Source organism: Odocoileus virginianus, chromosome 7 (genome assembly GCF_023699985.2).
Source record: "Odocoileus virginianus isolate 20LAN1187 ecotype Illinois chromosome 7, Ovbor_1.2, whole genome shotgun sequence".
Lineage (NCBI taxonomy): Eukaryota > Metazoa > Chordata > Mammalia > Artiodactyla > Cervidae > Odocoileus > Odocoileus virginianus.
In genome coordinates this window covers 69,266,601-69,290,440 of record NC_069680.1, presented here as the reverse complement: position 1 = coordinate 69,290,440, position 23,840 = coordinate 69,266,601, and the positions used below count along the sequence as shown (strand labels likewise).

General features: G+C 44.5%; 1 protein-coding gene across 2 annotated transcripts in view; it reads right to left on the bottom strand.

Moving 5' to 3' along the window:
* SH2D4B (SH2 domain containing 4B) overlaps positions 1-22,906 on the bottom strand; it is an 84,901-nt gene extending 61,995 nt beyond the window's left edge. The window contains exons 1-3 of one of the 2 annotated variants that reach the window (XM_070470939.1): positions 22,734-22,906; positions 21,967-22,055; positions 34-193 (exon numbers count right to left, since the gene is read on the bottom strand). In XM_070470939.1, the coding sequence (XP_070327040.1) occupies positions 34-134 (101 nt within the window). In that variant the 5' untranslated portion in view covers positions 135-193; positions 21,967-22,055; positions 22,734-22,906. The other variant, XM_070470938.1, reaches the window with a different exon arrangement.
* Between the last annotated feature and the right edge of the window lie 934 nt (positions 22,907-23,840).

Genomic DNA, 23,840 nt, shown 5'->3' with positions numbered 1-23,840 from the left:
CCCCCAACCTCAACACCCACTGGCACCTCTCACCAGAGTTCCTCGGCTTCCCGCTGTGCCTGCAGCCGCGCTCTCTCTGCAATCAGCTCCTCAGAGATCTCTTCATAGGGCTTGTCGCCGGGACCTTCTCCCATGATCCAGACCCAGACCTCGCCATCTGCCCCCAGCAGCCACTGGATGTGCTTGTCACTCGCTGCCTCACAACAGGAGGAAGAAAGAGAAGGAAGGAAAAACAAAAAAAGGTCAGAGTTGTAATGAGTGAGGAATGACCTGGGCTGACCAGGGGTGCACAACCATCACACCACCCTACAGAACATTGTCATCTGCAAAGAGGATGCCAGACAGAGATGACCTGAGTGCAGTTCCACATCCATCTTCCCTCCCATTCCCTCTAGGGAGCAATATGGCAGCCAGGTCAGCCTGCTGGAACAAGCGTTCAGGGCTGGAACTGGTGTCCAAAGCCCAGAGACCCTGAGATCTTCAGCAGAGCGGACATCAGGTGACTCACTGAAGGAAGATGTGTCACTTCCAAGCCAAGGCTTCCCTGGTGGCTCAGATGGTAAAGAAGCTGCTTGTAATGCAAGAGACCTGAATTTGATCCCTGAGCAGGAAAGATCCCCTGGAGAAGGGAATGGCTTCCCACTCCAGTATTCTTGCCTGGAGAATTCCATGGACAAAGGAGCCTGGTGGGCTACAGTTCATGGAGTTGCAAAGAGTTGGACAATACTGAGCAACTAATACTTTCATACAAGCCAAGGCACTTCGAAGCCAAGGATCTTCTAAGTCTTCTCTCTCTCTCATCTCTCATATCTATCTATCATCTCCCCTGTCCGTTGACTGGAAGAAAAGAATTGGCGATGGTGGTGTTGCAAGATGAAGCAGCTGGCCCCTGAGTCTCCATGACCCACATCAGCCCATAACCTGAGCAAGAAATAAATTTGTGTTGGATTAAGTCACTGAGATTTTTCAGTCTGCCTGTTCTAATAGATTCCATTGATAACCATGACTAAAATGGAGATGGACCCCAAAGTGGAGTACTGGCTGCAACAGGAATATCAACTGACTGTCACTGCTTTAGCAGTGGTGTTTAGCAGGCTGGCTGGCTGCAGATTCATGTGATGCAGGAGCAAAGTATCTGGTAAAGCTGTCAGACACTATAACTTAAAATGGAGACCCTCATACTTCTGAACATGTCCCTCTAAGACAGGAAGTTGGAAAACACAGCACTGGGAGTATGCATTAGCTGCTAGGCGCTGTGTTTGACAAGATGTTAAGGGAAAGAACTGAGTTCAAAAAAGAATTCAGCAGGACTTCCCTGGCAATCCAGTGGTTGGGCTCCACTGCAGGGGGCACAGGTTCAGTCCCGAGTTGGGGAACTAATATCCCACATGCTGGGTGGTGCAGCCAAAAATTTTTAATTAATTTAATTTTTTAATGTAAGTGTTCATTTTTTAAGTTAATTAATTTTAAGTTAATTAATTTAATTAAATTAATTTTTAAAATTTAAGTGTTTAAAAAACAGAAAGAGTTGAGCCCAAGGTCATGCTCTCAGCCTTCGAGTGAGCATGGCAGGCTGGTTCCTGGGAGACATGAGACTCCTATGAAGGGCAACTCCTCAGAGACCATAACAAACCTTCCCTGGACAGCCTGGAACACCTCCACCCAACCTTCGCTTCTCTCTCCTTCACTCAAGGTCATGCCTGCACTGACTACAGCGCAATGGCTCTCCCAGCCTCCTCCAGCTCCCAGCCCTTTTTCTCTCACAGGTGTTTCCTGAATAAAACCCTTGTGTAATTGTCTCCCACCCTGTCTCTGCTCCTGAGAGAAGCCAGGCTAAAACAAGACACGAAGGGTACAGTCTTTCACATGTATTTTTCAAAGAGCCTAAATGTAGAAGACCTTCAGTTGAAAAGTAGAGGCATGGGGTAAAGAGGCAAAGGAAAACAGGCAATTTTTGAAATACATCCAGAGAAGAATCTTAGCTGTTGCTCCTGGCACATGGAAGCAAAGAGATCAGAAGCCTACTAAATCTCTGCATCTGGACTCAAGGACTTAAACAACTCTTGGGCACCCAACCTCGAGGACCAAGAGGCAGGTTTCAAAGGCTATATCTACATGGTCCAAGGAGGATGAGATTCTCTATACTCACTTCGGATGCAGCCAAGGGGAATATTGAACAAGGAGGAGGCTCCAGGGTACAGTCAGTGTCCATTCAAGGTCATCCTTTCACTGCCAGGGCAGGGGGTCCTCAGAGTCTGACCTGGAGGACTTCACGATGCTATAGACTAGTGACTAAGTGGGGCTCATACTCCCGCCTTTTCCACAGTGGACATTCTGACCCTGTTCCCCCCACTGTGTATCGTGTCTCAAGGGTGTGAGGATGACATGTCTTTTGAGCCACATCAGGACCTTAGCGAGCCTAATGCCGTACACATGTGGACTGTGGACTCTGGGCTGATGCAGTGACCAGGTGAGACTTGCAGGCGCCCCCATTAAGGAGGCAGTGAGTGTATCTATGCAAAGAAAAACAAACACATGGATGACTAGAATGACAGTTTGTGACAGTGACCACACTATGTCCGGCCCCCCACCTCCTCTCCCCAAGCCCAGCAGATGACCACTTTTCTCAGGTTCCCTTCAATTCCCTGGGGCCACATAACTGAATTCTAGTCTATGAAACGTCAGGGAAGTGACTTGTGCCACTTTCAGGCTAAGGCCGTGCCTTTTTCCACACTCTCTTTCCCATCAACACAGCAGGAAGTTGACGACTCCAAGATGGTGGAGAGAAAAGCGGCCTGATCCACGAGTCAGTGTTGGAAGGCGAGCCATGCCACACTACCCAATCCACATCAAGCTGTGACGTAATCAGAACTAGACCTCCATTATAGTAACTCACTGAAATTTCGGAATTTATCTATTGCAGACGGCAGCATTAACTCCCCTGGCTGATATATAAAGGCATTGTTATCTTTTTAGTATGTTAAAAGCAATACAGTGCTAGAGGAATGTAAGTTTAATTATGACTCATAGAAGCAAGGAAGCAACTACTACTAGAATTGCAGAACTTCCAAATTAATAGTTGGCAAAGGTACATGATAATAGGTTTGTCAATCCTGTAAAAATAATTAGAAGGAAAAGAGAAAACAACAGAAAATGAGTAGCTATCATAGCAGGCACTATCAGTAACCTCCTCACCATCCATTCCAGCCACCTTCCTCCCTTGCTGCTACAGATACTGCTAAGTCAGTTCAGTCGTGTCCAACTCTGTGCGACCCCATCCCTGGGATTCTCCAGGCAAGAACACTGGAGTGGGTTGCCATTTCCTTCTCCAGTGCATGAAAGTGAAAAGTGAAAGTGAAGTCGCTCAGTCATGTCTGACTCTTCGCGACCCCCTGGACTGCAGCCTACCAGGCTCCTCCATCCATGGAATTTTCCAGGCAAGAGTACTGGAGTGGGGTGCCATTGCCACCTCCCTTGCTAAAAACCCCAATTTGTTTGGGGAGTAACAAAAGATCCCTTCGTTTCAGGAAAGGCAAGTTTCTACTCCAGCCTCAAAGGACAAATGAAATTGGTCTAAACCCATCACATAATATTATTTTCAATGGCAAGTAGTCGACCTAGGAGTGACCAGTCATCCCCACTTTTGACAGAGAAGATGTGGGCAGAAGTCCCAGTGAAAGGGTTTCTTGTTCTAAACAAAAGGTGAACACTTCTTAGGAGAAATGGGTTCACTCTTTCCTCATTTACCTCCCCTCCTTCTTCTTGGCTGGAATGAAGAAGTGATGTCAGGAGCTGCTGGGGGACTTTTTCAGCCATGAGGAAGACAGCCACATACTAGAGATGAGTAAGCAGAAACGTGAGAGGAGATGAGGCCTTGACGATCTGACTGAGAAGCTAAACTAATCTATCCACTGCAGTACACCTCCAGACTTCTTATCATTTAGGAAAAATGAGGAACTCCAAGCAATAAAGTTCTTTAACTACTACACGAAATGTGGTAATACAAATAGGAAAGATTTATTTAATCAGGCACCTATTAATGGTGCATTCTGTTACTTACAGCTAACCACATTCCAAACTGATACAGAGAACAATGAAAAATAACACAGAAGCCCTAAACCCTAAGTATACTCATTAACACAAAAAGGGGAACAGAATTAATTTCTCTATTAAAAATCTGAGACTGTCAGATGTAAATAAAAAGTAAAATCCAGACACTGCTTTGGGAAAGGCCAAGTATTCTCCTTACTGGCTGCAAGGAATAATAAATCCTTGCATCTCCCAAGCAAAAAAAAAAAAAAGTAAAATCCAGTTCTGTACTATTTAAATATAACACACACGTAAAAAGGAAAAAGGTTAAAAATAGTCAGCAATAGGCTGTGCAAAGGCAAGCAGAAAGAAAGCAGAAGTGCCAATGTCAGACAAAACAAATTCAAGGACAAACATGTCAGACAAGGCAAAGAATATTATGTGATAATAAAAGATGCAACCCACAAAGAAGCTGTAACAGTCATAAAACTTTATACAACAAACAACATAGCAGACAACTGCATAAAACAAAACTCCTAACAACTCAAAGAGAATTTGAAAATATATATATACCCACAGTGGAGAGTTCTACAATATTTATTTCAGAAGCTGGCAAGCCAAATAGATTTTAAAAATTAATAATATAAAGTTTTTGAATAATATAGTCAATAAATTTTACTTAACAACTACAGAGCTTTACTCCTTAAAGTTTAAGAATATACTTTTATTCTTCTGATCTTGCAATTTGTGAGAAAAATGTTATAGGTCATATTCTCTAATAATGACACAAAATTTAGAAATCAATGAGGGGAAATAGCCATCAAGAAAATACTCCTAGAGAACTCATGGATCTTAGGGCAAATCAAAACTAAAATTACACATCATCAAGGGGAAAAGTTGTAGCAAAAAAAATATGAGTACAAGTAACAGTAAGCTCAAAAGAAAAATTATAGGTTTAAAGCCTTTTCTTTTTGATGTCCAAGTGAAGATAAAGCTTTCTTCTCCACACACTCCCTCACTGTCCAATAGTTAGGACTCTGCCCTTTCACTGCTGAGGGCCCAGATTTAATCCCTGGTCTAGGAACTAAGATCCTACAAACCACGTAGTACAGCCAAAATAATAAAAGTTAAAATTTTTTAAAAAGTTTAAGAAAAAAATCTCTCTTGTCCAAACACATAACAATATAGAAGCAAAATAACAAGAACAAATGTATAGGAATACAAGAGACACCTCCATAGACTCAATACTAAACAGAAGTGAACCAGTCTGCAGGGTGAAGCCTCAGCTCCCATGTGGGTCCTGAAGGAAATGGTCACCAGGAATGTGATTCCTACGGGGTAGAGGGGAATCAAAGTTCTCCAGGTGAGACAGGGGCCGGAGGAGGATTCAAGTCAGGTACTGGTGATGTGCTTGGCAAACTCAAGGACAGATAAGTGGCTTACTATGGCTTCAGCAGAGGGAGCAAGAAGGGAAATCGCAAATGCAGTTGGAGAAGCATCAGCTTCAGTTCACTCAGCGACCCTCGATTGGACACTGTTGGCCCTGGTAAGGACTCTGCATTTTGTTCTAAGTGGGATGGGAAGTCATGACAAGTGGAGAGCGGGGAAAGTGACATTATCTCATTGATAGTTCAAAAGGCTCACTCTCCCCGTTATGTGGAAAACGGGAGACAAGGAAACCTGGAAGGACAGTAAGCATCTGTAATAGTCCAGGGGCTAGATAATCATTTCTTGGACCAACATGATCCTGGTATAGAAGTATAAAGTGGTTAAGATTTAGGATATATTCTGGAGGAAAGAGCAATATTTGCTTAGATTTGGGACATGAGTTGTGAAAGAAAGAGAACAAGAAACCTCCAATGTTTCCACTTAACCAATGGAATGAAAGGTGGTGTTACTGAAAGGAATAACATGAAAGAAATAGCTTGGATAAATCAACACTTGTGTTTGGGTCAAGTTAAGTTTGAGATGTCTATTAGACATCCTATAGGCAATCGAATAAAAGAGAGTTCAGAGGAGAGACCAGAACTAAAATATAATTTTTTACAGGCATCACTGTATAGATATTTAAAGCCGTAAGACTGATGAGAGCAGATAAATAGTGAGTATAGGAAGGAACTAGATGAGATGGAAGGACAGAAGTCCAGCACATTCCAACATGTAGATAGGAGAAGGAACCCCAAGGAGATGAGGACAAAGAAGCCTGTGAGGCAGAAGAACAACAAAAAGAGCCCAGTATCACAGAAACCAAGGGGAGAAAGAATTTCGGGGATTAAAGAGAGGTCAACTGTGGCAAAGGCTACTGATGGGTCAACAGGATGAAGACAGAATTGACCACTGGATTCAACAACATGGAGGTCATCAACGACCTTGCCAAAGGTGATTTCATGAGTCTGTGAAAGGGAATACTTAGAAACCTTTAGAGGAAAATATAAAAGCATATCATTATTACTTTGGGGAAGGAAAGAATTTCTTCTATGAGATATAAAAAGAATAAACTATAAGAGACAATGTTGATGTATCTGAATACAGATTAAAGCTTAAAATTTTCTCACACAAAAAAATAGCATAAAGACAATTAAAAATCAGCCACCAACTCAGAGAAGATACTTGGGTATGCACAAGTGTCAAATAATTGCACCAATTAATAAAAGCAATAGTAACAGTTAACATCTACTGAAGGCTTATATGCTATTCACGGTTCAACATATTTTACGTGTATTAACTTATTAATGTCTAGAACAATCTTTCTTTACTAGAGTCCTGTGAGAGAAATAATCCCTATAAAACATAATTTGAAAGGTGATTTTTTTTTCTCAGTTCTCTAAGAATGGTATATAGATAGTACTAGTCAAGATGCATTGTAGAAAAGTCAACTCATTACATACTATGTATCCTGTCAAGCAACTATTGTGAAGTAATTTGCTCTCAAGACCCCTTTATATTCTTTAAAAATATTGAGCATCTCAAAGAATTTTTGTTTATGTGGATTATACCTATCAACATTTGCCATATTCAAAATTAAAAGAGAAAATCATAATATATATTTATTTAAAATAATAACATATCAGGACTTCCTCAGTGTCCAGTGGTTAAAACTCTGTGCTTCCACTGCAGGAAGCAGGGATTCAATTCCTGGTCAGGAAGTAAGATCCCATATGCTGCAGGGCATGATCAAAAAAAGATAAAATAATAGCAAATCCATTACATAATAACATATACAACACTTTTATGAAAAATAGCTATATATTCTAAAATAAAAAATATTTAGTTGGGAGAGTGGCTTCATTTTCCATTTTTGCAAATCCTTTGAATGTCCAGCTTAATAGAAAGCAGCTGGACTCTGTTGCAGTACATAATTTTAGTTGAAGCATATAAAAAAAAAATTGACTTCACACAGACATATAATAGGAAAGAGAAGAAAACAGAAAAACCCATGCCTTTTCAGATATTATAGATAATCTTCTATTATACCACACCAAAACTAAGGTGGTAGTTTCTTAAATGTTTGTTGTGATGTGAAATCTGAAACAATATCAGTGAATTTATTGTACTTTGTCCTATTAAAATTCATAGGTCATGTTCATCTCCTAGTTTTGGTCAATGTATCATGGTGACATAAGATGTAACCATTAGTGAAAGCTAGATGCAGAGTATAAGGGAAATTCTCTGAACAACTGAAACTCTTTTATAAGTCTAAGGTTACTTCAAAATTAAAAAATAAAAATTTTTAAGCAAAATAAAACTAAAATCCATTGGTTTATGTTGCACTTTGAAAAGATCTTTCACTCATGCATGATTTAGCAACCTTTCTCATTGTTCCTTTGGAAAATACTGGTTCATTGAGTCGAGCAGATCTTCCAAATGTGGACACATTTTATTTTACAATATCATAAGATCATGTCTGTTAATATCACTTCAAACCTCAAAGAAAAGCCTCTACGTATTGGAAATCTAATAAGCTCATTGTGGCTGATATAAGTTTTCAAAAAATTCTAATTTTTGCTTGAAAGCTGGAAGTTTATCACTGCCTTAAATTTTATCAGTTGTTTTCTTTGAAGTGACAGAGTCACTTTATTAATTTTCAAATACCCAAGTTTGAAAAAAGACATAGTTTGTCAGTCTTCTTTCAAATAAAATGGCATTCCATGAAAAAAGAGGCTAGTTCAGCACATAACTCAAAAAACCACATCCTGCTTTTCCTCAGGATAGCCATCATACTTCAGTATGCAGCAGAAATGGTTTATGCAGCCTTCCCGTTTGTCACACAATAAAATAATAAGGTTTACTGTTTCATCAAGGAGTGAAACCATCATCAATTTTACTGTGAGTGTATGATGATGAAAAAATATAATCATTTCACTCCTACAAGACTGGAAAGAATAAAAATGCCTGATGAAAAAGTCTGCTTGTTGGAAAGGATATGGAACAATGATAATTCTCATAAATTGCTGATGGTAGAAGGTACTGATACAATCACTTTGATGATATTTAGTAATGTTGAACATGCTACACATTATTACCAAGCACTTCCAAGTACACATGTGCCCAGAAAAACCTGAATAAGAAGGTTCATGGAAACATTGTCCAAAATATTAAAAATCAGAAACAACATAAATGACCAGTAAAGGAAAACAGATAAATACATTTTGGTATGTTTTTATAATGCAGTACTCCATAGTATGAAAAATAAACAGGTTTGAATAACACAGACATATCTCTTTAAAAAATGCAGAACAATAAATTAAATTCAGACTGCATATAGTATAATGTCATTCATATAATGATTAAGCAACATACTGCTTACAAAATATATATTAAAGTACAGAAAAGATATAAGGATGATACATTTTGTATTTATAATAGGCTTGCATATGGGAAGAGTGATGAGTGAAATTTTAGAAAGATATTAAAGTGTGAAGTATACTTTAGTAAAAATGAAGAAGGTAGGACTTCCCTAGTGGTCCTGTAGCTAAGACTCTGCACTCCCAGTGTAGAAGGTCAGATCTGACCACTGTTCAGGGAACTAGATTCATGTCACATGCCGCAGCTAAGACCCAGCACAGCCAAATAAAGAATTTCTTTTTAAACAAAGAAGGCACCATGTTAACCCTCAGTATTATGGGTCCATAAGTACATATTACACTACTTTTTTTTTTTTTTTTGAGAGTCCCTTGGACTGCAAGCACATCCAACCAGTCCATCCTAAAGGAGATCAGTCCTGGGTGTTCACTGGAAGGACTGATGCTGAAGCTGAAACTCCAATACTTTGGTCACCTGATGCAAAGAGTTGACTCTTTGGAAAAGACCCTGATGCTGGGAGGGATTGGGGGCAGGAGGAGAAGGGGACGACAGAGGAGGAGATGGCTGGATGGCATCACCGACTCGATGGGCATGAGTTTGAGTAAACTCTGGGAGTTGGTGATGGACAGGGAGGCCTGGAGTGCTGCGATTCATGGAGTCGCAAAGAGTCGGACATGACTGAGCGACTGAACTGAACTGAACACTACTTACTATTTTTGTCTATATGTTTAAATATTTTACAGTGAGAAATTTTTAAGGCTTTCTTTAAAAAAAAAAAGATGAAACATGAATAAACTAACTTCTCAATCTAAGGCATTAATAAAAAAAAATAAAAATAAAAAAGAATTACCAAAGAAAAAACTAATATTAGAGAATATACAGCATATATATTATAAATACAATCAAACATTTGTTCTTTGAAAAAATGTAATGATAGGAAACCACCCAGCATGCTTAAGTTAAAACATATATAATATATGTTATACATATATATGTTTATATATATATGGCATTATCAATAAAAAAGAGAGTGTTAAACAAGAGCTGATTAAAAGAGAGCATCAAGGACTTCCCTGGTGGTTCAGTGAATGAGAACTCGCCTGCCAACACAGGGGACACGGGTTTGATCCCTGACCCAGAAGGTTCTGCGTGCCACGGAGCAATGAAGTCCCTGAAGCACAGTGGCTGAAGCCTGCACCCCCTGGAGCCTGTGCTCTGCAATAAGAGAAACCACCACATCGAGAGCCCGCCAACCACAACAAAGAGGAGCCCCCACTCTGCAACTGGAGAAAGCTGGCGGGCGGCAACAAAGACCCAGCACAGCCAAAACTAAATCCATAAATAAAAGAGAGTATCAGGTACTATTCTGTATTAATAGATTTGAAAATATAGATATAGGCATAAATCTTCATAATCTTAAATTAGACAATGGTTTCTCAGATATGACACCAAAAGCATAAACAACAAAATATATTTATAATTATTTGGACTTCATCAAAATTTGATACTTAAAACTTTTGTTTCAAAGGATGCCATCAAGAAAGTGAAGGGCAATCAGCAGACGAATGGATAAGGAAGCTGTGGTACATATACACCATGGAATATTACTCAGCCATTAAAAAGAATTCATTTGAATCAGTTCTAATGAGATGGATGAAACTGGAGCCCATTATACAGAGTGAAGTAAGCCAGAAAGATAAAGATCATTACAGTATACTAACACATATATATGGAATTTAGAAAGATGGTAATGATAACCCTATATGCAAAACATAAAAAGTGACACAGATGTACAGAACAGACTTTTGGACTCTGTGGGAGAAGGCAAGGGTGGGATGTTTCGAGAGAACAGCATCGAAACATGTATATTATCTATGGTGAAACAGATCACCAGCCCAGGTTGGATGCATGAGACAAGTGCTCAGGCCTGGTGCAATAGGAAGACCCAGAGGGATTGGGTAGAGAGGGAGGTGGGAGGGGGGATAGGGATGGGGAATACATGTAAATCCATGGCTGATTCATGTCAATGTATGACAAAAACCACTACAACATTGTAAAGTAATTAGCCTCCAACTGATAAAAATAAATGAGGAGAAAAAAAGAAAGCAAAAAAAAAAAGTGAAGGGCAGCTCAAAGAGTGGGAGTAAATATTTGCAGATCATATATCTGATAAAGAGCTTGCGTCTAGAGTACATAAAAATTCTTACAACTCAATAATAATAAGACAATTCAGTCAAAAAATGGACAAAGGATCTAGACATTTCTCCAAAGAAGATATACAGATGTCCAGCAGGCACGAGAAAAGATGCTCAACATCTTTACTCATCAGGAAAATACAAATCAAAACCACAATGACATAACACTTCACACCTCCCAAGATGGATTTAACCAAAAACATAAATAATAATGAGTACTGGTGAGGGTGTGGAGAAATTGGAACTCTTATCCACTGCTTGTGGAAAATTAAAATGGTGTAACTGTTTTGTAAAACAATCTACCAATTCCCCAAGTTATTAAACTAAAGTTATCAAAAGATCTGGAAATCCCGCTCATAGATACACACCCAAGAGAAATGAAAACACATCCACACAAAAACTTGCACATGAATGTTTACAGAAGCATTATTCATAATAGTCAAAAGTGAGAACCCAAATATTCTTTAAGAGATGAATGGATAAACAAAATGTGATACATGCATATAATGGAATCTTATTCAGCCATAAAAAGAATGACATACGGATATATGCTACTTTGTGGATGGACCTTGAAAACATTAAGCTAAGTGCAATAAGCCAGTCACAAAAGTCCACATATTATATTATTCCACCCATATGAAAGTCCAGAATAGAGAAATCCAGAGACCTAAAGAAGACCGCATGCTAAGTCGCTTCAGTTGTGTCCGACTCTTTGCAACCCTATAGACTGTAGCCCACCAGGCTCCTCTGTCCATGAGATTCTCCAGGCAAGAATACTGGAGTGGGTTGCCATGCCCTCCTCCAGGGGATCTTCCTGATCCAGGGATTGGACCTGTGTCTCTTATGTCTCCTGCATTGGCAGCCAAGTTCTTTACCATTAGCACCACCTAGGAAGCCCCTAAAGAATATCAGTGGTAAAAAATAAATAAATAACTAAATAAAAGAATATTATAATAAAAGTATAGTGATTACTAAAGGCTGGAGCAGGGAGAGAAGAGCCTGAAGGGTACTAGTTAAAGTCTACGAGTTTTCTTGAGGGATGAAAATATTCTAAAATTGATTGTGGTGATGGTTGCACATCTCTGTGAATATACTAAAAACCATTTAGTTGTACACATTAAATGGGCGACTTGTATACACTTTAAACAGGTGACTTGTATGGTTTATGAATTATGTCTCAATAAAGCTGTTCTGGACAACAACAACAAGAAAAACTCTCCTGGCAATTATTGATACAGTAATTTAAAAAATTAGCTAAGGTATAGAAGTCTAAAAAAGATATGGACAAACTTAACCTAACCGACATCTATAGAACAGTCCACACTATAATGGAACACTTTCTTTCAAGTACACACAGAACACTCACCTGGATAGACTACATTCTCGGCCATTATAAAAGAAATAACAAGTTTTAAACGTTTTGAAACCATTGATAGAATGTATAGGGAACCCAACCATGGTGGCCAGATAATAAGCATATCCATGAGATGGTAAGATAAAAATAAATGCTCCTTGAGGCCCCAAATCATGTCATTTTGAAAGGACAGGCGGGAAACAGGTATGGAAATGCACCTGAAGAATTTAAATCCCAAAGCTAAATGCAAAATCTGGTTTCAAATGAGAGAATCCTAGGAAGCTTTGCTAATTTTTAATGTGAGAAAACCTGGAAAGCAGTGATGCTACTAGCCACTCCGAGAGATAACAGAGGGGCCGGCAGCTGCCTGCAACCTGCTACTTCAGCATGACTCCGCTAAGGAGAGCTGAGACCTGGCGTCAGGTTACAGGGAATCACGAGATAACCAGGTGGTGGCCTTTTTCAGAAACTGCCTCTGCTGACTTCCAGGTGGAAGAGGAAGCAGTGAGGTGGTCAGGGAAGAAGGGAGGTGGCAGGCATGAACACCCCTCAAGCAAGGGGAGAAAATACAACCCCAGCAGCTCAGCCTGGCATGCCCAGCTGAGGTCCTGCAACAGGCAGGAGAAGAGTTTCCCTCCAGCCAGAGTTGAGCAAAACTCCATCTGCTTAATCAGTCCATGGGCTCCAGGAAACCAACTTACAGTTACCAGGGAGGAAAGAGGGGGTGGGGCAAACTGGGAGACTGGAATTGATATATACACATTACTATATATAAACTAGATAACTATTAAGGATCTATTGTATAGCACAGGGAACTCTACTCAACACTGTGTAATGCCCTGTATGGGAAAAGAATCTTAAAAAAAAGTGGATATATGTGTATGCGTAACTGGTTCACTTTGCTGTACTCCTGAAATTAACACAGCAGTGTAAATCATCTACACTCAAAAAAATTTTTTTTAAACTAGAGAAAAAAATATACAGCCCATGGGCTCTTGGCAGCATCCAGGAAAATGGTGAGGGGTAGGCGGGCAGGAGAATCCCATCCCCAGTGGACCAAGTTTTTCAGGAACTTGCAGAAACTCTCTCCCTCTTTATATGTCCCTCCTTAGCCTTGTAGGAGGAGCCCCATCAACATCACTACTATCAAACTTCTTTAACTTTTGCCAGTATTATTGCTTTAATTGGCAATGACATACTTTATTAGTGAGGCTGAAAACCTTTCCACATGGTCACTGTGGATTTGAAATTTCACTCTTGTGAGTGACTTGTTCATATCTTTCCTCCATTTTTCTCCTATTTTTCTTTTGCTGATTGGGGAAGTTTCTTTCATCTCTGGATACAAGTCCTTTGCCTGTTACAAATATTTTCCTCTCATTTATCTCTCCTGTTTTGTTTTCTTTTTAAACTCAGTTTGGTATCTTTTATAAAGATTTTTAAAATGTAGTCATATTTATCTTTATTTTCCTTATTTTTCTTGTTGTGTCTTGTTTTAAGAAAGCCTTCACCCTCCCAATATGCTCTCATATTTTCCTTGATTACTTCTAGAATTTTTTTTTGCTTTTTCTGCACTGGTCTTTAGTCACCTGGAATATGTCATTTCACCATAAGAGTATCTGCGAGAAGGAGGAAGATGCTGTGCACTGAGGTGTGGGGAACTGGAGCCCCAACGAGCCTGGACCCAGATTCTAACTCCACCTCAGCTCAAACGGAGATGATAACCTATTTTGTTAATTTGACAACATACATCTTAAAGTTTCTGAAATCAGGATGTGTCTTATAAACAGTGGTGTATCATGGTTTCATTTACAGCTTTCTTGTTACTGCTACTGCTAAGTCACTTCAGTCGTGTCCGACTCTGTGCGACCCCATCCCTGGGATTCTCCAGGCAAGAACACTGGAGTGGGTTGCCATTTCCTTCTCCAATGCATGAAAGTGAAAAGTGAAAGTGAAGTCGCTCAGTCGTGTCCGACTCTTCGCGACCCCATGGACTGCAGCCTACCAGGCTCCTCCGTCCATGGGATTTTCCAGGCAAGAGGACTGGAGTGGGGTGCCATTGCCTTCTCTGACAGCTTTCTTAGTAGTATATAAAAATAGTGTGTCTTTCAAGCTCTGGCATCTTAGATTTCATGAATCTAAGGTGGGCATGCTGATTTTCTTCAACTCCCTTTTTATATTTCTCTGTTAGATTCAACAGTTTTTCAGTAGATCCACTTAGAGGGCAATGAGTTTGTAGGAACACTGGGGAATAAGGGGCTTGGAAGCCCTGGATTTGGGGGCTGTAACTCTTAGATTTCATGAAACACAAAGGACCCAATCTCAGGTCCCTAAGGCAGTGAGATAAACAGGCACTTCAGGGGCCCAGGACAGGTGAGACATTCCATCTGGGTGAGTTCTCCTTCATTCCAGAGAAAGCAGCTGCTCTGAGGCCTCATTCTTCCTGCAACACTGGCCCTTCCTCCTTAGCCTCGAGAACCTAAGCCTCCATTCCAGGAACCCCTCAGACCTCCTTCTCCAAAACCTTCAGTGGGACAAGGGCATACCTTCAGTTGTCTGCCAGATCCAGGACGCTCAGAGCTGACAGTTAAGGGTTCCGTCTAAAGCTGATCTCTGTCCACATTCAACAAGACTGCACGCTCACCCCTGGGGACACCCACACCTGCTGGGCACCAGATGCGATTAAGGCGGGTGCCCCCACATCCTCTCACAGCAGCTTCTGCCTGGCTCCTCCCACTGCCCACCTGGTGAGCCTGTGGTCTTGTAGCTTCTACAAATGCTGGAGACGGAGCCGAGGACCCTGGCAGAGCTGCCTCGGTCAGAACCCTGGCACTGGGCTCAGGGAAGGCCAGGAGGACAGGGAGTGGGCCAGCGGGCTGCACAGGCCCCCGGCCAGGGCCAGTGTGAGATCTCTGCACTCTTCAGCCTCACAGCTGCTCATCTCAGATGAAGGGAAGCAGACACCCCAAAGAATTACAGCCCCCCAAATCCAGGGCTTCCATGCCCTTGATTCCCCAATATTCCTACATACTCACTGTCCTCTAAGTGGAGCTATAGGAAAACTGCTGGCACTAATAGAGAAATTTAAAAAGGGAGTTGAAGAAAGTCAGCATGCCCACCACAATATGACAGCAAGAACAGGGATGGGGCAGGAGACAGCTTCAAAGACGGATTTCCCTTGATGTTTAATAACTTCTGTGTGACGCGCTGAGAATCCAAACAGTGAGGGGTGTGCTGCCGGGGTGGCCAAATCATTTGTACAAGGGGGCAGGGAGGGGATAAAATATGTATCACCTTCCCCTCAGAGGAAAAATTGTGGGGAATCAGCAGTACAAAGTGGAGTTAGTGTCTAAGTAATTATTGTTATTACAACTTGATTACAAAACCACTACTGGCATAAAAAATAAGGCTTGAAAGATAACTAAACAAAATCAATCTAAAATTCTTGATTATGCCAACAAAACCATGGAGAGGGATATTAAAATATCCTTGTTTCTCATCTTCAATCTATAACATTTCATTCCTGATAAAGATAAAATGGATTCAAGTACATATTTTTAAAGCTTTAAACGAATATACACTATTTAATATACACTTCAATCGACTCCCTTTAAGAAAATGATAGTATCAAAAGGAGAGGGGAAGAAAATATACAAGGAAATGAACACTAGGCAGATGCAAAGGAAAAAAGCAGAGTCAGTCAACCTAAAATCTAAGTCAAAATCCTAAAAAAAGAAATGAGAAGGAAGGACTTACCCAGCATCCAGTGGTTAAGACTCCACCTTCCAATGCAAGGTGTGTGGGTTTGATCCCTGGGGATCTTCCCAACCCTGGGATCAAGCCCATGTCTCCTGCATGGCAGGCAGATTCTTTATCACAGAGTCACCCTGGAATGCCACAGCTCACAGCCTTCTACTCAAAAGAGAAATCCTTTAATACCTGTCTCCTCAACCAAGCCCTTTGACACAGCACGCACACCAGGGTCTCAAGCAGCTCCCTGCCCACAGCCGGCCCCAACCATAATCCTCAGGTTTGTTCCACTTGCCAGAACGGACATGACGCAGTCACAGCCATGCTGACACGGCACGTGCAGGCTGATGGAAGAGACAGACCGTAAACAAGCACACAGACATGAGAGAAAAGAAGACGATAACAACAAAGGCAAATCCACAGAGACAGAAAGCAGATCAGTGCTTGCCAGGGGCTGTGGGGGGCAAGGATGGGATATGACCAAGTAATGGATATGGGCTTTCCTTCTGGGGTGATGTATATGACATGAATGGTGGTTGCACAACATTCTAAATGTACTGAATGTCACGGAATTGCACACTTTAAAATGGTTAAAATAGTAACTTTTATGTTGTGTATATTTTACCACATACACAAAAAATGATACTTTCAGATGAGGTAAGTGCTTTGAGGGAAGTCAGGCTGGATGTTATAAGACAAGGGTGGGGTTCCTTGAGAGCAGGGAATCAGTGAAGAGCTCAACATTTAACTGAGAAATGAACGAAGGGGAGAACGCAGGCTCATGAGGATTTGGGAAAAGAGTATTCCATGCAGAGAGACACAAAAAGGGTGGAAACTGGGTTGGAGAATGGGCAGAGGCCCTCAAAGAGCATTTGTGTTCCTTTGAGTGCAATGGAAGCCACTGGAGCAGCGAGATCCCTGAGTCTAATGTGTTAAAAGGGCACTGTGCCTGCTCTGCAGAGAAAGGTCATAGGGCATGAGCCTGAGGCAGGGGGACAACTGAGAAGATGGATGCATTGGGATTGTCTGCAAGCTAGTACAGGTTCCCACACCCAGAAAGGGAACGCTCTGAGGCTAGGAGGGTCCAGGCCCAGCAGGGGTGGTTGCCATGGTTACTGGAAGGTTCCCAGGAAACAGAGACAAGGTGGATGCCCAGGGAGAAAGACCGTATCCCACAGCTTTCATTAGAGCATGGACCAGGCCTACCTGGCCACCAAGTCCAGGGCAGACGCGCAGTGGGAATGGCTGAGAGCTGAGATGGGATGCTGGATCGGGTGCCTCCTTCCAGCCCCAGGTCAGGGCTGCTTGTGGGAGTGGCAAAGGATGGGAGGGCAGAAAGAGGTGGGCCTAGCAGGTGGGAGCTGCCTCTAGACCCTTGGGGAATGGAAGCTGTGGGGGCTGGACAGCCAGATTTATAGTCTTCCATAGGCTGGACCGAGGGGCAGGCACAAGGCTGGCTGGGTGGGTGAGCATAAGGCACCTCCGTGAAGCTGCAGGTTTGGCTTGCAGTGTGGCCAATGTCAGCCACGTTAAAGGAGAGAGCAGGAAGGAGAGTGGGGGAAGAGGTCTGGACCCCAGGAAGAGGATGTCCAGACAGTTAAGAAGATGGTCATTAACACTGAGACTGCCAATCGTGGCCAGAACCAGCAAGACCAAGTGGAGAGCCTGCCTGGGTCACTGCAGCTGTAGAAACATGTGTCCTGAGTCCTGTGTCCCAGGTGACACACAGCTCCAGCCCCAAGAAACCCCAGAAAGGGCCAGGAGGTTGTGAAGGCTGCAAGAACCCACATCGCATGTGAGGAGCTGCAGAGTCACCATCATGCTTGATGGCGGTGGCTTAAATCTAGCAGAATGTAATGTGCTAACACACCTTCCCGGAGTCTCAACAAACAACACAAATTTCCATCAGACATCAAATTTTGCCAGAAACGTGACAAACTAGCAAATACGATAGGAAATGTGAAAACAACGGAGGCTGAGGGTCTCTTCTACGACAGGGCAGAACACCAGAAGCATCTCAGCAAAGTACCAAATAAAACCAAAAAGACACACCTGCATGATCAGGGGAGTGATATGCACCCAGCCATGACCATCCTCTTTCAGCCCAGCTCACTTCTGTGGACCCTCCCAGGACCAGAACAACCACCGAGTTTCTGTAACCAGAATAATCCATATCACAAATGTTTATCCCTACCCTCTGCAGGTACAAGCGGAAAGCAGAGACGTTCTCAGCGTCAGGAGGCACCTTGCCCTGCCTGAGTCCTAGGGACAGCAAGATCAGGCCTGCTAGGAGCTGAGAAGTGTCCTCCGAAGAGAGAGGGTGGGATGGAGTTCTCCAGGGACAAATGGGACTTGGGAGATCAATGGGCAGGAGGAGGTGCAAGGTCATTCCAGGCTGACAGGAGCTAAGTTGTGCTCAGGGATCCCAAGAGGCTGGCACACACAATAGGACTCAGCAGGTGCTTCCTTTAGGACAGATTGGAGGGAGGGAGGCACAAGCTGGGAAGGAAGTGTCTGTGAAAGAAAGGAAGAGAAAAGATCCAGCTGATAGAGCCTGTGCCTGCACATCTGCCCTGAGCCACCCCATGACTGCTTCTTTCCCAAGTCTCACTCCTGACACTCCTGTTGGCATGCTCTCTTGGATCTGATCTGTTTACCCATGGATTCAAGAGCTGAAGCTCTGTCCGGTTCACCAAGATCAGAGCTTAGTGATGCTGGCTAAAGGTATGAATGAATGAACAAATGAATACACGCACAGATCATCCATTGAATAGAAGCACTGAGTTCAGAAGTGAATGAATAGAAAAACATCAGTCACTGGACCAAGGTCAAAGTCACAGGATATTCATCCCGACTGCATTCTTAGCAGTTAGGTGACTTTGGAGGATTGGGCTGTGGTTTCCTCATCTGAGACTGGGTCACAGGGTTATGGGGGCATTCAGTGAGGGCAAGCACACGGTAAATATTAAAGATCTCAGACAAGGTGCGGTGGTTGTTGCAACCCTTTATCAAGATTCCAGGATGAGAAGCAGGCAATGTGCACCCAGACCCATACTAAGAAGCTCTTCAGCCTCTGGGGCTGAGCCTGCCCCCAGGGCTTCCCCGAGGTCTTCCCAGAAAGCTCTGGGACTGAAGAAAAGAGCTGAGATCTGAGCAGGATCCTGACCTGGAATACACACACTCCTTCTCGTCTCCATTCTTTATAAATCAGAAAATTAATTATCTGGAAAAGAGTCTTCTGCACCAGAAACCCAAATGAGCTTAATGTATAATTTATGCACGAAAATGTAGATGTCAACGTGTGACAAATCATAGTAAAAATATTTTTGTAGTTAAAGCTTTAGGCATCTGTCTTCCTCCCAGAAGAGTCACGGTATCAATGACATGCGACCCCAGGGCTCTGGGCAGGTGGGGCAGGAAGGTGGCCTGTGTTTTTCACCAGCAGTGATGAAGCTGCCAGTGCAGTCCCAGCCTTGGCACAGCCACAGGCAGCCAAGTCATAGCTCTGCCTCCTTGGGGTCCTACTCTGTCTTGCTCAAAATGGGGATTTCACGCTCTGTGACAGCTCTGTGTTAGACCCAAGGGTGGAAGATGGAATGGAGAATGATCTCACTCCCGGAGCTTTGAGTCCCCTGGGAGAGCCAGGCAAGCAGAGGATCAAAGACATTGACAGTGAGGCCAGTGCTAGGGCAGGGATGGGCCAAGCAGTCACCAAGGAGCAAGTACCTCTGTGCCAGGAGCATCCTGAGAGACTGCAAAAGGCAGGGGCCAGAACTAAAGGAGGATAAAGGCAGGATAACATTATTCCCCATGAGAAGAATCATGCGTATAAAGAGAGAGGCTAGAGCAAGATGGCCAGATGGGTGCAGGTGTGGCCTGCAGCACATAGCAGGGGCTAATGGTGAGCCAGGAGTGAAGAGAGGGAGCCAGGTCACCGAGGGGCCTGTATGTCTATTAAGAAGCAGAACCTTGTCCCAGACTGAAAACTTACAAACTGATCAAGGCTACACCTCACTCTGGCCAACAGTATAGAGGCTAAGAGGAGGGCTGTTGTGGGCAGCCAATGAGAAAGAAGATGAATGGGTTTTGTGAATGGCAAAGTGCAGCATCCACATACAGTGCCCTCCCCAGCAGGGTCTCGAGTCCTGCACAACTCAGCAGCCCGCCTGCTCCAGATGTGCCCTCGCTCACAGGTGCCCCAGTCCACAGCCTTGACTGGCACATCACTGCATGGTAACCACCTGAAATGTGGATTGAACGCTTGCTTCTCATCTGCAGTTGCTACTACCTTTGGGGCCGGTCACTCTTAATGCAGGTCCAGAGGCCCAGGGTTTCTCCAGCACAACCCAAAGCATCCTCTCACACAAGGACAGGGAGAGGAGGGGCACAGGGCACCGAGCTGGGACCACAGAGCTGCACTCGCCAGGGAGGGAGGGGTGGCGTGTCTTTGTTGCACCCTGCCCTCTCTCCATGCCATCAGAGTCCCCCGGCAGTCCCCTGTGCAGCCTTGGAGCCCTGCATAAAAGAGAGACACCCAGGCTAATGGGATAGGATGCTCACAGAACAAGGGTTTCAAGCCCCTGACCCTCATCACATCAGTACATATTTTAAAGAACACAGCCTCATATTACCAACTTTTCCATCTCCCAGGAGGCCAGGACCCAGGCCTTTGGTTACTCCCAGACACCTACCTCGCTTGACCTTGGGGGGCCTGAGGCCCTCGACCTGGGCCAGGGCCTCCCAAGCCTCACGCTCCCTCCAGCGTCTCAGTTGCTCCTCACGCATTTTGTAGAAGAGGATGTGCTTCTGCACATCGCTGAGCTCAGCGAGGAGCTCAGGGTCGATGTACATGTCATGCAGAATCTGCTGAAGCATGGCGCCACCCGGGATGCGCACGCCACGAGGACACCCCAGGCGAGTCCTCACCCCGGGCTCCTCACGCCACAGCCACTCCCAGAGCCCCTTCTCCGGACAGCATTGTCACTCTGCCACAGCTCCCAGACAATGACGAACTCATCTCCTCTGCTCGGGACAACAAGAGGGATCAGGCAGCTGGAAGGAAAGAGGCAGCCAAGACCTGCAATGGAGATCCAGCACCTGGAGCAGTCTAGTCCTTCTGTTGGGTCCCCAGGAGGCTGGGTCGTGGCCTCCCCTGGGCTCTCAGATGATGGAAGAATCGAAGCCTCTAGTTCTGTGGGCAATGCCCAGGCCTGGCCCTGCCTGGCCCAGCAGGTGTCGAGTGATCTGTTAGTGGAAGGTAACGATGACACCAGCTGTATCAATAACACTGCCCCAGCCAACCAGGAACCGATCTTTCCTCCAAAGGTAAGAGGAGGAGGAGGAGGCAGGTTTGCCAATGAATTCCATGTCTTTTGAGTCAATATCAAACAGGCCAGAGGAGCCAGCCAGGAGCTTCTAGGCTGCTCAGTCTTTCGCTTTAGTTGCTCCATCATTGCCAGCCTACCTCTTTTCCAGGACGTTGGCCTACTGAGATAATGCTTCTAACACTGCCTTGGAGGAAAAGAGATCTGCCCTTCTTTCTGGCTTGCAGTTAAGGAAGAAAGCAACATGGGGACACCTAAGGGGCTTGATCACAGGATTCAGGGACATGAAGGAAGCAGCTATCCTCTCCTTTTCCCCTGTAATGGGCTGGCTCAGTCTGGGATCAATTGTGGTCACTGCTGATCCTTTTGTTGTTGTTGTTGTTGTTGTTGTTGTTGCAAGTATCTGGACATGATCACAAACAATACAAGTGTGTTTTCTCTGTCCTCTTCATGCCCTGAATGTGAAGCGTCCTGGACAGAGGGGGATGTTGCTTTCTGCTTGGAGGGCACTTACCTATCTTTGGCCATGAGGATGGGTAGTGTTGCTCATGCTGAGATCCAAAGTTCACCCTAATAGGCACTCAGAGCTACTCCCAGCTGCCCCTGTATTCAGACAAGGAAACGGTTAGAGAAGGTAAGAGACTTGCCTCTGGCTACCCACTCCACAGGCTGCCACCCGGGGACTTCATATAATTTTCAAATTTGACATCCACTAGATACTATGAATATTTTGATGGTCTGTAGCCTGAGCAGGAGAAAACAGAGTTAGGCACTATGGCCTGGGAGGGACGGTAACGTTCACATCCTCTTCCCTCCCCAAGAGGACTAAAGGTGGATCAAGCACCCCAGAGTGATGGAACCCGGGTGTGAGTGGGTGATCTTTATGCCCAGGGGGTCACAAGAAGCATGGAGGGCCAGGCTGCCCCTCCCCCAGGTCGGGCTGGCCTGTCCCAGGTTGACCCAGACCATGGAGGCCCCACACAGAGGCTCCTGCCATGCAGCGCTGTGGTTCTGGATGCCACCCACCCTCTTCTCTCTCTTCCCCACTCAGGGAGGGCAGAGAGAGGGCACAATACAGGGCTGCTGGGACAGGCCGGTGGCCGTCGGCATGAGGTCTTGTCCTCTGGCCAGGGCGGTGATAGTGTCATCCTCGTGGTGGTGATACGTTTGAGAGAGGGTGGGTGGTAGCCAAATGGGAAGGACGACGCTAGCGCCCCATTCTGTGCCCCAGCGGGCAGAGAGTTCCCTGGCAATCCCAGGTCAGTAGGGCAGGAGACTGACCGTGGAGCGCAGCCTGGGCGCGGGCTGGATCGGGTTTCCGGAAAGACGTGCTAGGGCCGGCGCTGGTGGGAGTTGCCTGGCCCGTCTCCGCGCTCCACCTCTGGCCTGGCTTCCGCCCGCCGGTCGCGGTCCCCGGGCGGAGGCCGCTAGACTCGGCCTGGAGCGCCCCCTGACGGCCAATGGGAGTGGGCGCGCCTGCCCGTGGGGGAGCCCTACAGAACAAGGAGCTAACGCCGGCCAAGCGCGCCGGGACGCCCCAGGATCTGCGCATAGGCGGACCCCTTCCCGCCGCTGGCGCGGTGCGACAGTCCACGACGGAGTTCCAGGGCCCGGACGCCAAGGCGGAGGCAGCGCAGACCAAAGGAGCTTGTCGCAGTTGCGGCCGAGGCAGCGCCCAGGAACTGGAAACGAATAAGGTGAGGAGTCCCAGGGGTATTTACACATGACCCTTTACCGCCTTCCACCTGGTTTTAATTTGTTTTCATTTTTCATCGGCTGATGTGTTGTGTTTAACTTTGCATGCTAACGCAGTTCTCTCTGGGGGCAGGGTGCACGCAGGCAATGTTCTTACGCAAGTAACTGGAAACCACCCGAATGTCCCCCACTGGGGTGGGGAGTGGCCTAATGAGGAACACTGACACTTGTCACAAAGAATGGAGTCTATATGTCTGCTTTGGCCGAGGAATATGTCCAGGGCAGAAAAATGGAAAGGTGACACTCAGAGGATTGTGCATGGTGCAATCCATTTTAAAAATTCTATGTTTGATTGTTTTCGTATAAACGAAGGAAGAATATGAAAGAAGACACACATGGTTTCTTGCTTTCTTGTTGGAAGGGGGAGGAAGCCCACTTTAGGCCGTTCTGTATTGCTTTATACAGTGGGTAAGATAGATAATTCTTATGAGTGAAATAAATATATTTCAGAAGGGCTAAAATGTGACCCAAGAAAACTGGCCTCTGGACACGGGACAGGACATGCATAGTCTTGTCCACACTGGCACCCACCCCCAAAGAGGGACACGCAGACAAAGCCAGACCTTCCTAGCAGGAAGGCTAGAACCTTGGCAGGGATAATCCTTCCTGTCACCAGAGGTTCCTAAGTTGCAT